At 42.1% G+C, this 13811-nt stretch overlaps 1 protein-coding gene across 5 annotated transcripts in view; it reads right to left on the minus strand.

The window, feature by feature from the left end:
• RAPGEF4 (Rap guanine nucleotide exchange factor 4) overlaps positions 1-13811 on the minus strand; it is a 291090-nt gene that overhangs the window by 212756 nt on the left and 64523 nt on the right. For 4 of the 5 annotated variants that reach the window (XM_004744082.3, XM_004744081.3, XM_013052072.2 and 1 more), the window contains one exon: positions 2918-3064. The exons of the other annotated variant lie outside the window; for it this stretch is intronic. In XM_004744082.3, the coding sequence (XP_004744139.1) occupies positions 2918-3064 (147 nt within the window). The remainder of the gene's footprint in view (positions 1-2917; positions 3065-13811) is intronic. 5 annotated transcript variants of the gene reach the window in all.

Below are 13811 nucleotides of genomic sequence, written 5' to 3' on the forward strand. Positions count from 1 at the left end.
TGTTGAGAAATGAATGGTAGAATAAATTTAAGTCGGTCTTTTCTATTTCGAAGGTAATTTAGAATTTTATGATTTCTTAGGATTATCCCATAGTGTAGGTGCATCGTTGTGCCCATTAATAAATTCCTGACTCATGCAGATTTCTAGATAATGGAGTCTCTTGCATTTTCATTTTAGCCAGTTAAAATGATGACTGAGCAGGTAGTTTGCACTCTGTACTGAGTTACATGAACAGGCAAATAAATGAAGTGTCTGACTAATCTCTTACTCACTGTGAGGTTCAGTCCCCTGCCTGTAAATTAAGAAGTCAGACAAAAACTCTATTCATTCTTTTCAGCTCACTTAAGTCACTGGCGGGGAGATCAGAAATCTGCTCTGAGGTCACAGAGGAAGGGTTGGACCCACCGAGCTGCAGAATCACGTGGCAAGGTTTGGGATATCAAAGACCACCCTCAATATCAATATCCCCATTTAGTGATTTTCATTTAAGGGAAATATCTGTGGAAAAGAGCCCTGCAATGCACTCAAGTGCACTCTAACTGCAGGATCACACTAATCTAACTAACACATCATCCATAGGAAAGCTCGCAGACGTGATGAACTTCCTGATGTACTCAGTAGCACCTTTGACACTTTCTTGCCAAAAAATGTTTGATTTGATCTCATCAAGTTTTTAGCTCTAACTTCCATTTAAAGGAGACCCTGGGGTAGGGGTGCAAAAAGATACCATGAGAACACATCATCCATAGGAAAGCTCGCAGACGTGATGAACTTCCTGATGTACTCAGTAGCACCTTTGACACTTTCTTGCCAAAAAATGTTTGATTTGATCTCATCAAGTTTTTAGCTCTAACTTCCATTTAAAGGAGACCCTGGGGTAGGGGTGCAAAAAGATACCATGAGAAAACAATCAAACAAATCTTGAATTTGGGAGAAACTGACCTGGCCTTTTTAACAAGTCAATGTCATGGAGAGAAAGAGAGATACAGAGAGGGGTAAGGAGGGAGGGAAGGCGAGAGAAAGAGACTGACTGACTGACTGACGGAGCTATAACAACCAAATGTAATATGCGATTCTTTATTTGAACATGGTTTGGAACAAAACAGAAATCAAAGATACTTATTGACTAAGTATTTACTTATTTATGGGTATTTACGGGGAAATTTGAACTGTGGACTGGGTATTAGATATTAGGATATTATCTTTAGTTTTGTTAAGTGACATGAAGGTGTTATGGGTATGTAGCAGGGTATTCTAACTTTTTGGAGATTATGCTGAATATTTACAGCGAAATGTCATAATGTCTGTCATTTACATTCAAGTGGTTCAGCAAAAAAAAAACAAAAAACAAATCTGGCTATATGTTAGCAACTGCGAAGCTGAGTTGTATATGTTAGCAACTGCCAAGCTTGTGTTATCCTTTTGGATTTTCTGTATGTTTGACAATTTTTCTAATAATAAATTTTTAAAAAATGTTCACAGATAGCAGCTTGTCAAGAACTTCCTTCATAGTACTGAGAGCTCCTAATTAAATTAAAATTTTAAATATTTCCACAAACCATCCTCAATGAGCAACCTGAAGAAATCATGACAGACAAAAGCAGTTATAATGACATACATCACAGGTGGAAATCATTTTTGTTCTTAAACCGGTTTTCCAAATTTTCTTTTTTGGAAAAGACTTTTTCAGTTTACCTTTTAAACATGAAAGATCCAAAAAAAAAAAAAAAAAAAGACTTATTTGCCTCAAGCTTGGTCCCTTTTAATTGACAGAAAACCTCACCGCACACACCTCATGCAAACCTACTTTGGCTTTGCCTTCCTAAAACTAGCTTTTGTCTCTGAACTTTACAGAGCAGTTGGAGCTCTTTAATATTTTCTAAGAGGAACATTTCAAACAAGCAACCCCGCAATTTATTCACTACTGCCAAGAATAAAAGTAACAGGTTTCACCACCAAGGCCTTCCAAGGCTTTACAGGACTTTTAAGGCAAAGCATCACTCCTTCACCTGCAGGTTGGCTCCCTTAATGCATCTGTCATTTGTTTGGCTCTGGAGGAAACTATTTGATTACACAAAATTCTTTTTAGATCAAGTTTAAAATCTTAGCCACACCGGGACAAGTTGCAAAGCCTGCCAGCTCGATGGGTTAACACTTGGACATACTGAGCCAAGGACAAAGATAAGGAACAACCACAGGTTAAAATCAGAAGCTTGCAGAACTGAAAAGGAATGAGCGTGAAAGATGCAAGGCTTAGATGGGCCTTTCTAAGTGCTTCACTTGCCGTTACTGCATATTAGATGATTTATTCCCCCCACTTCTTGTAAATGAAGCCCCTAAGAGGCGCTGGTAAGCAGCGGTAAATGCAAAAGCCCCCAGTGCCCGTTGGCTCCATCCACCGCTGTGCCACCTATGCATTTTGAAGTTGGCAAGTCACCAGACATCTTTATGTCCCTCGTTTCCCATACCTTATTATAGGGCCCATCATTTTTAAAAGCATTTAAATGAAGCAGATGTTAACCCCATTCATTCCACTTTACCAGGGAACATGTCAACGATGATTTTTAAAATGCAAAAGAAAATGTCAAAGTATTTTGTTCGCTGGTTAAGAATACATCTGTGGAATAGGAGGGAGGAAATACATAAAACACTCTATGGTCATTCAGGAAATAATTATAAGGTATGTCAAACCACAGAAAATTGAGCAAGCACTAAATTAAAAAAAAAGGGGGGGGAATGTCTTGTGTCAAAATGGCTTTTTCACTCACTCATTTCAAAAACAAGTTTTGAAAATTAAATTCCATCTACCGGCTCAGAACAGAACACATTAAGGCTTGACTGTAATGCCATTATCCATGTGGCAGCTCCCTTTCTTTTCTGCAACTACGTTAATTGACAAAGAAGCCTTGGGGCTCACCTCCCATAGAGCCTTGAAGTCCTTCTGCTCGATGCGGAGCAGTTCACTGCTCTCCCTGGTAACGATGGTTGCATGGCGGGGTGTGTTGTCCAAAATGGACTCTCCGAAAGCTGTCCCAATTCCCAGAGTACAGATGGTCACTGCATCCTGAGAATCCCCAAAATTGGTCATTAGAAAATTAAACATTTAACTGATAAGGGTGAGTTGCCTTTTCTTTGTATTTAAGCATAATTTATACAAAATAAAGCACTCGATTCAATTGCACCCAAGTTTTGACAAATACATACTCCCATGTAATCACCAACAAAATCAAGACATACAACATTCCTATTACTCTGAAATTCCCCTCGTGCCCTTTTCCAGTCAAGACCCTCCCTTCAGTGAGAATCAGTGTTCTGATTTCTATTACCATAAGGGAGTTTAGCTGGCTTTATTTATTTATTTTTAAAGACCTTTATTTATTTATCTGAGAGAGAGATCATGAGCAGCAGGGAAGGGCAGAGGAAGAGGAAGAAGCAATCTCCCTGCTGAGCAGAGAGCCTGATGCTGGGCTCCATCCCAGGACCCTGAGATCATGATCTGAGCTGAAGGCAGACGCTTAACAACTGAGCAACCCAGGCACCCAGAGTTTGGCTGGTTTTAAAACTTCATGCAAAATCAGTCAGACGAGGGACACCTGGGTGGCTCAGTCAGTTAAGCACCTGCCTTTGGCTCACATCATGATGCCAGGATCCTGGGATGGAGCTCTGCGTTGGGCTCCCCACTCAGCAGGGAGTCTGCTTCTCCCTCTGCCTCCTCCTCCCTCTCATACTCTCTCTCTCTCAAATAAATAAATAAGATCTTAAAAAAAATCGAAGAGTCAGACAATATGCCCTCTTTGGTGTCTGGATCCTTTTGCTCAACATCATGTCTGTAAGATTCATCCACATTGTCACATGGATCAGTAATTTTTTTCCTTTTACTGACAAGTACTTTTCCACTGCATGGATACGCCACACTTTGCTTATCTGTTATCATACTGGATGAACATTTCGGTTGATCTCGTTTAGGGATATTATGAATAAAGCTGCGAGTAGTAACCTTGTTCAAGTCTTTCTGCAGACAGGATTATCTTTCCATAGGACTACTTTCTGTTTTAAGAAAAAAAGAGGGAATCTTTTGAAAATAAATGGAGTTTTTTAGTGAGAGGATCCAGTTATGATATTTCAGTAGGTAACTGGAATAGGGGGGCTGTCCCGTCACCTTGTCTTGAAGAGATGAGGAGACTGAGGGTGGGGTGGGGGTTGATTAACACGGCCCCTGCCCACACACACAGTAAGGGATACAGTCAGAGTTTAACCACGGCTCTCTCTCTGGCTGTGGATTCCAAGCTTTTTGTATCGTGCTGCCTCCTGCAGCCACAGCAGAGTAAAAACAGCTTCAGAAGAGGGACAGTAGTGGCTAGTTTATAAAATGCCGGGAAGCAATGATTTTAGTTTCTCAAGGTACACTAAAAAAAGCAATTCCCAATCTGCATGTGACATTGGTGATAGTATTTGTATTTAATCCTAACTAGTTCAAATAAGGGAAATAGCCCCTCAAAGTCACCTGGACATTAATTTTGCAGGGCGTTATCCACTAAGGGAGATACACAAGGGAAAATCTCTGAGTGAGAAAGCACAGTTTTCCTTTCATGCATCTAATACACGATAATAGGCAAATGTTATTAAGATCAAGTTAGTGACTCTGTAATCACATTACTAAGACAAAATGCCCGTAAGAATCCAGTTCCTTGAACCATAGAAAATTGCTTCTGCCCAGATATTACCATATACAATTGTGTTCAGGAAAATAAAATCAATATCTCAGAAAAGAAAGAAAGATTGGGGGGAAGTGTAAGAATAGCCTGTTAATAAATTTTCCAAAGAGGCAACTGCAAACAAATTCAGTCATAAAAATATCCCCAGAACTGAAGTATCAATGTTCAGTGAGTTAGGTAACTGAGTAATTTTCAAATTCTAATAAAAGCGTGAAAGGATCTATGATAAATCACGGACTTCCATAAATTCTTGAGACTATCAGGTTCCCTTGAGAATCTCACTTGCCTCCTTTCTCATCTGGACACTTCAGAAAGGATTCTTTTGTCTAATTTGTATTTTCCAGTGTAAAATTCTATTTTAAACCTGACAGGGATGTACCAATAATAACACTCCTGCTACCATCTTCGTAGCTTAAATATATAAGGTTATCCACACAGTATAACACAAAAGAACTAAGAAGATCTGTTATTCGTGAGCTACTTGTAGATTTTTATGGGTTGAACTGACTTCTCTCTTGCCTCCTACCTCTGACTATGTAGTCTGTCACCAAAAGGTATACAAAGAATGACACAGGCTGTGAAAAATCACATGAGCCTGGCCTCTTGCTAGTGAACAGCTCTTGTGACAAAAGACTGAAGGCATTCTTGGCTGTCCCTGGGAGAATTTAACATTCCCTGTGCTTTCCATAGATAACATTAGTCCTGTTAGCATTGTCAGCGCAGGTCATAGGTCAGGACCTCTGCAAGGGGACACTCCTAGCCTTGGCCCTTTGATCAAGCACCTTGGCTCATTTCCAGGGTCCCTCGCTCTCCCACCAGAACGGAGTATGAGATCCGTCCTTCCACATTTCCTCCTTCATACACGATCCTCTTCAGTTTAAGGTCAGGCCGTCACAAACACAAGATAGGATCTTGAAATTAGGACTGGAAAACCTCACCTGAAAGGAGTATGGCTTCTAAGTTCAAACTTAACTTTCAGCAGACTCAGTATTTTTAGGACAAATGCACTTAGAAATCTGAATAGATTTGGGAAGTATGGATTGGGCACTGGAAAGATAAGGGTCCTAAGAAGAACATTTTCACTCTAAAGATCACTCGCTACCTTTGGAGTCCACTTTAGAGTGCTATTTTTTTTTTTTGATTCCCAGACAGGGCATGGCGATGTGCTAAGGAGAGAGTTATCCAAAAGAGACATTTGCATTCCTGTGAGCCCTCACTTAGCAGAACTAGACAGGTTGCTCAGTATGTACACTGAAAGGCAGGATGAATGTGAGTCCATGCGGTGGAAGCAGTCTTACTCGGGCCCGCACTCACATCCAACCAGATCCCTATGGTCAGAATTCCAAGCTGGAACCTCTACACTTAGGCTCATCGCGTGCCTTTGCCTGCGGCTGAAAGTGTCCATTTCTGAACGGAATACCACTGTTTCTTTAAAGCTTACACATACTCTAGAGATCTGCTCATGTCTCCGTACTTATTTAACAGAGACTACTACCCAGGCTGTTTTGTTTTCTGCTCATTCACAGATGAAGGTACAGAAAGGCCACCAGCAAGAAAATATTTACGGTGACACAGAAGCTGAAAAAACTGGCTGGCACCTGCTCAGGGAATATAAAATATTAACAACAGCCAAGAAATGTTCTACTTTGTGATAAGATGGCAACTTCTTTTAAGAATTTTCAAACATGAAACGTAGATTTAAAACCTGGAATGTCTGCAGCATAGGAAGGCAGATGTAGCCAATGCGGCTGAAGTCCTGTGGGACCTCCCCCACTCTTGGCCTCAGCCCACCCCCGAGGTCACCACAGCTTTCTGAACAGCTGCCATACACACGTGTGGCTCTCTCGGGCATCTGCCCTGCCCCACCTGAGGCCAGAGTGCTGGGCAGTCAAGGTCTGTAAGTGGTGACCTCCGCCAAAGAGGCAGGAGAGTAAGTAGGAAGATAAGTACACTGGCTTCCTAACCCTACATGGTTTCTTAGACGGTTGCCTGGAAGACTGAGCCCAGTTGAAATCCTCTCACCACACTTTTATTGGTGTTCCTTCTTCCTTGTCTCACGTCCCCACTCCCTTACAAGGTTTCCTGGGGTCATCTTCAAAAAAACCACTTGCGACTAAATCCTAGACTCTAGGTCAGCTTCTGGGGCAACCCAGAACAAGAGACTGGGTTAGCCAGACATGACTGTGCGAGTCCTGGGTTACACGGAGACCTCTGGGGAGGTGCTGGGCTGAACCAGCATTCTCAAAGGGGACTTCTGCAATCGGGACAGATGGCAGCTTATCACTTTCTGCTTTGCAGCAGACACGTAGTAAGTGTAATACCCCTTGGGTGACACATGGAAAGATTCCTTGTGTTAGTAGAGCATACTGGGTCTCTGAGGCCAATTCCACTCTATCAGGGGTGAGGGAGCTCGACAAAAGAGTGACCTGTGGCATGTCACTGACATGTCATCTGGTTCCTTCATCTCATCTGATGCAACTGTCTTTCACCTGTCAGTCAACCTGATCCCTCCTTTTCCTATCCTCTAGAACACTTACTCACCCACTTTCCCTTAACAGTACACAGCCTACGCTGTGTGGGCCTGCAGGCGGGAGTCTGTGTGTGCGAGTGGAGTACCATGTGCCATGCACTGGGCCAGGTGTCTCAACTATGATGCCTTGTTTATTCCTCACAACAGTTAAACAAGATAATTTATTTAAACTGCTTCACACGGGGTGCCTGGGTGGCTCAGTGGGTTAAAGCCTCTGCCTTCAGCTTGGGTCATGATCTCAGGGTCCTGGGATCGAGCCCCATATCGGACTCTCTGCTCAGCGGGGAGCCTGCTTCCTCCTCTCTCTCTCCCTGCCTCTCTGCCTACTTGTAGATCTCTGTCTGTCAAATAAATAAATAAAATCTTTAAAAAAAAAAAAAAAACTGCTTCACATGGAGCCTGACTCAAAAGAAATGTTCAATAAATTTGGATATTCTCATTGACAGTAATATTACAACAATCCTGCAACATCACTGCTATTTCATAGGCTGAGGAAAATCAGGCCCAGAGATGTTCAGGAACCTGTCCAGGGGTCTGGCTAGCAAGCAGAAGAGTTAAGACTAGAACTTGTCAGTTTAAACACCTCTCTGTATACCTCTTTAATTACCATATGAAATTGAAGTACTGCTTGCCAAGGCTCAATAGGAAAATCAATTAAATGATAATTAAACCCACACAGGTTTTTTTTCCAATCAGCCAGTCTATATATATATATATATATATATATATAGATATAGATATATAGATATATAGATATAGTTATCCACGTATATTGAGTCCAAGTCTCTAGGAAAATAGAAAATAGCACTGCTCCCCCTCTAACCTTCCAATTCCAATACTGGGATCTGCTTGACCCTCACCAGTGGATCAAATCCAATGCAGGCAGGGGCACCAACTCTCTTTCTCATTAGAAGAAATGTAAACAATCATCAGTTTCCCCCCACTCTGATCCTCTGCCCCAATTCTGATTATAGAGCTCCTACCTCAGTTGGGGAGATGGAGTTTCTGTCTTTCCATGGCTTTCCTTTGGTAACCACCTAGTATCTTAATTCTTTTCAAAATGGCCAACTGCCTGGTTCTGACAGTGCTCTCTGGGCCCCAGTCCCTCCCCAGAACCCTTCTGTGGCTGGGCTTGTTAATCAGCACACCTGGCTACCCTCTTCCATCACTGGGCCTGACTCTCTGCCCATCATCATGTGACCACTAGTTAGACCTCTTCAGCCCTTCATCCTACTAACCTGGGGGCCATGCTGCTTCAATGTTCAGCCTCCTCTTATGTCCTGCCCAGCATGCCTGAACATGCCCTCAAGACAGCTCCTACCTCCACCATGAATGGCGTCCAGTTTCCAGGCCCTCCTCCTCTACCCAGCTATGCACCAGCTGAAATCATAAACACTATCTCGGCACAGTATGTGTTTCAGTGGGATAAGCTGGGTCTGATTATCTCCATTCACAAAAGTTGGTGTCAAGTAAGTTAGCAACCATGTCACCAAAGCTACCCTGATGGAAAGCAGGGGACAGTGGACAAAAGACACAGACCTGGAGGTGCCCAGAGTCCGATAGCTCCATCCCTGGTGGGGAAAATCCCCTGCAGGCAGTGCGGTGAGGAAAGCATAGCATTTGTATTATAAGCATAGCAAAGCAAAGCATTGTAGACCTACATTCAAAACTCTTCTCTGCCAATTGTAGCTGTGGGTAGAATGATCCCAGGATGCACAATACCCTCATTTATGAAATGGGCACCACCTTTCTTTTAAGATTATTAGCAGGATTCAATATAAATAAAATGATACGTAGACAGTTTGGTATGTTCTTGGCACACAGTAGATGCTCCATACATAATGGAAAAGATTTCTGACTTAGTCATATTGATGTACATGTATAGGTTAACTACATTTCTAAAGAGCAAATTATATTTTTCTATTATTTAAGGAACAGAGAATCTCCACATTCATTTTGTGTTAATCTTCAATTAACGACGGTTTTTCAACACTTAAATTCCAAGTTTCTCTGTCTCTCAGTCTGGATGTCAAGTGGTTTGAATGATCTGCAAAACACTTCAGCTCTCTGGGGGAGCTTGTATTCAAAGGAACCCTTCTGACGAATCCTGCTGCAAATCAAAGAATCCTTTTGTGCTGCTACTAATCACCCCTTAATTTGTCTGCTTTGTACATCTGAATTATGATATACTAGGTTTTCTTAAAGCAGGCGTTGTCATATGAAACGTTTTGTTTGTTGCATTATAAACATAGCTACACTATGAGAATAGGAATAGTGTTAAGCCAAAGGCTATGCATCACTGATACCTGAGGTTAAAAAGTGTACCTTGCAAATGTGTATACACAACTGCTGAAATCCAGCTTACACGAGTTACAGGCAATCTGACGAAATTTTAAATAACTAACAGTCATCAAAACAGACATAAGAATTCTCTGTGATAAGTACATCAAGGTTTTTTCTTAACTCTCCTCTAACTTCAAGGGATATCAGGTTTTTAAAGCAAGCATATTTTAATCATTTATATATTAATGACTCAAGAAAAATTAACTGTCTCATAGCATGTCTGCTGTTTTGACCACACGTTGGGTTTAACATCAGGGAACAAATTGATCCTTTAAGTGCGTAGATCCTGAAACATAAATTCTTACAAAGCAGGTGTTTCTACGATTTTTATTTTAGGTCTGTATGCAGCACTTGTCATTAAGTCTGGTAGTGCCTGGGTTTATTTCATGAGCTTCAATTAAGTACAGGAATTTACTGAGTGCTCCAAATCCTTTTAAAAAATAAAAATGTAAAGATACCTAAGCTCTGAATTTGTCAAGACATTAAAACTGCATGTGCTCTCTGAAGAATTTATTACCAAGCACAAAGGCAAAATACTCCCAAGTGACATGTGTTTTTTTCCTAACAGACAGCGAAGACAGGTTTGTTACGTTGACAGCACGTGGCTGGCATCAGGGTGCTCCAAGCAGCTTAACAAGATCATTCAAGCTGGCTGCAGGAAGTTTGGATGAGAATGGACCAGCATTAGCATTCTGATAACTGAATCAGGGAGGCCAGCTTCACTGCTGCAGAGCCAGTGCTGCATCCACCCAAACAAGGAATTAATGGCAACAAAACAAACCACAGCACGTGCGGGCCTCACGAAGGATGCTAGCTAAACTCCTGATACGTCCCTAACCAATAGCATGACCTGAGCAGACAAGTCACAGGAGATGACAAACAACTATGGTAAGTTGGCAGCTTTCACATTTCAAGGGCTCATTAAATGGTCTAGAAAACGTTCCCTCATGACAGCATGTTCTCTGCCTGAAAGTAATGGGGTGAAATGAGAGTAAATGAGAATGTCAGACAGGCTAAGCCAGAAAGGCAGAGAGAGCCATGAGACAGAGAGACATGCCCGTCCTTCAAATTTCATAAACAAAACCCCAACATTTACAAACCTCTTTGATGTAGAGACAAAGAGAGGGCAAATAAAACCACATTTTACTTTAGGGGAAGTACCAATGAGAGATTGTTTTCCAAAACGGGACCAAAAATTTCCAGGGAATGTCACAGAAACAGATGAGAGGGTGGATAACATCCACGTGCCAACAGCAGCCAGGGCTCTCGGATCCCACGGAATGGCTGAACAATATGGATTGTTGAAGTCTTGCCATTCCAATACCGCGCACATTTCCTGCTTTCTCTATGCTAGCACTGCCCTCTTGTGATAAAATGAGAACATTGCAGGCATTGCAACAGGCAGCCCTCCACTCTGGGCAACAAATACTTCTTTAGGAATTAGTAAGAAAAAAGTACCAGAACTCCTGCTCTGTGGCAAGCTTTGTATTAAGTGGTTTATAGACTTTAGCTCATTTAAGGTAGGAATTATCCCCAACTTATAGGTAATCTAACTTGCCTAAAGTCACACAGCAATGAAGTTAAAGAGGTTTGATTTTAACTGCTGTGTTGTATTAGGTAAACACACTTTAAAAAAGCGTCTATTACAGAGATGTAGAAGTTATAATGAATTAATACATCATCTTATTCTGTATTTTGTAGCATGGACTCCTAGTCACTAAACAGCCATCAGAAATTCTTTCACATGACTGGAAAAATACACTTTTTGGGTATAAATATTAATTATTAAACCTGATATATTTCTAGGATTTAAATATTTATTACCATGCCAAAAAAAAAAAGCCATTCATTTATAAAATCTGCAGAGAAAAACAGGGCCTTCTCTTTCTCTTTCTTTCTGAAACACACAGTCACAGAATTAAGTATGGCTGCTTATTTATTGTTTCTGAGTTTCCTACTCACTGTTTATCACTTGTTCCAATGTTCACTTCTCACCCAAAATCCATGCAAATATTAACAAGAAAAGCGTACACCTATAGCATTATTCATTCTAGTAGGAACGTAAAATCTCCAACTTAGAAGCCATTAAGTTAAATATGTAGCCAAACACAGGCAGGTTCTTGAGTACAAAGTTCAGCTGTGGGCATCTGAAGGCTTTGTGTCCCGGTTAGGCGTAGGTAAGAGACTGAGCATGGGGACAGGTATCAGTGGGAACTGGGAGGATGAATCCTTGATGGGATTGGTGCTGCCAAGTGGAAATTACATGAGCATGTGAGCCAGGTCGGACACTGTGGGTTGGTGGCATGGTCTGTGGGCAGGTCCCCTTGGTAAGCACACGGAGCTTCAAGGGGTAAGACAAAGAATAGCCAAGGCAGAAAAGGTACCTGCAAAGTTGGAAGAGGTGCTTCTGACAACTACACATGGACATGGGGTATGGGTGTTTTGAGAGAAGGTTTTGTTTATGGTGTAGTGGAAGCAATATAATTTACAGGAAGATATTTCCAAGGATAGCAGTCTCTAAAAGTTCATCAAAATAACAGAACTCGAATAGTCTGTTTTTCCCAAAATCCTCAGCACAAACACAGTTTCAAGGCCATAGCAAAAGAAATGAAAGCAATGTAACATCAGCCCCTCAGGGAAGGTCTCTGAGACATAGGGCCCTTTATCTCTTTCTTCATCCAGAGGCTTTTGTCTTTCTCCTCCAGTCCGGCTTGAAACCTCAGACTGGGGGGACACACCCGAAGGGAAAGTACGGAAGCAGGACAGTGTTGGCTTGGGGCTCTGCTAAGGGAGTGTGTGAGAGGGAGAGAAGTTGGTTCCAACCAGCACTCAGTAGGATTTTATACCACTGTCTGATGTGTCCTGAGTCAGGAGCAGACCCACAGGGCGCTACAGAGTCTGTCTGCTAGGTCATGCCTCCCCAGCTGGCAGACTTGTGGTTTCTAAACTAACCGGGTGGACCAGCTCCAGGCGAAACTGGGAGGTGAGCCATCCTCGCTCCCCACAGTCCAATGGCTTTTTGTCTTTATCCTCCCCTCCCAGGAAAGGGCCTGAAGTTTATATTACCACTAAGTGGAGTGTTTGTATTTTAATACTTTTCCGAAATGTGGAATCAGTAGCTGTTTGTCAGAATCTTAGGCACCAGTGATCCAAGGGGGCAAAGAAGGATCTATCCACCACCACCACCACCCACGGACACTAGAGACTCTCAGGAGCGAGTGCCCACTGAAGACCCCTTGCAGACACCCAGGCAAATGGCTGCACATGCCGGTTAAAGGTAAGGATGGCAAGAGCAGGGCACGGATTGGGTAATGAAGTCATGGTGATTTCTAGCTCTGTGGGTCACCACTGTGTCATCTTGAGCAGACCACTCATTCACCTGGGACTTGATCAAGATACAATCCAGATGGGCCTGCCTTCTAGGATGGCTCAAACAAAACAATGTACATGAAATGCTTTTTAAATGAGGAGAGTTACTGCCGCTACCCTCCTAGCATGCCACCAATGAGAAGGAAGTGTGAGTGACCCTCAGCCTGGAGTCCAAAGAACTAAAGAAGAATCTGGCAAACCAACCATAGGGAAGGCAAGAAGCTGTGTTTTTTTTTAACCTAGTGTGCAAAAAAGTATAAGGGAATGATGAAAAAGGAGAAAAAGTATTATCCTAAAGCAGGCAGAAAGGTAATAGAAATTTATAAGCCAAATAAAATCTTTATGCTCTTCGTATTCCTCAAATGTATGTGTAGTTTTATCTTCTTATCACCATATAAAAGAAATAGGGTGGTTTTCTTCAGAAAAAAATTCCATCAGATCAATAATGCCTAATAAACGTATGACATAAAAATACTATTTCAGAATCTGTGAAGGGTTGTCTTTCTTACGTGCTCCTTATTTCAATTACTGGCATCACCACCTACCCCTTCTTCTGAGTCAGAATCCTCACTTTCCTTCAGGCCCCATACAACCCATCAACACAAACTCCAATCCTGTCACCTCCACCTTGTACATAGGGCCTCAATCTCCCTCCCTTAGCATCCCTACGTACCTATCCCACCCTGTAACCTAGAAACCTTTTTGAAGAGATGGGCCACACTCATTTAACTGATGATCTAAAATAAAAGGTGGTGTAAAGAGAGCCCCACATCCCAGCAGAGCTTGTCTTCGGTGGAGCAAACGTCTGCAAGATGGACTCGGAGGTGAGACGTGTGGAGCTCTGAGCTGGAATC

This window comes from Mustela putorius, unplaced genomic scaffold (genome assembly GCF_011764305.1).
Source record: "Mustela putorius furo isolate JIRA1106 unplaced genomic scaffold, ASM1176430v1.1 tig00003869_pilon_pilon_pilon, whole genome shotgun sequence".
NCBI classification, from domain to species: Eukaryota; Metazoa; Chordata; class Mammalia; order Carnivora; family Mustelidae; genus Mustela; species Mustela putorius.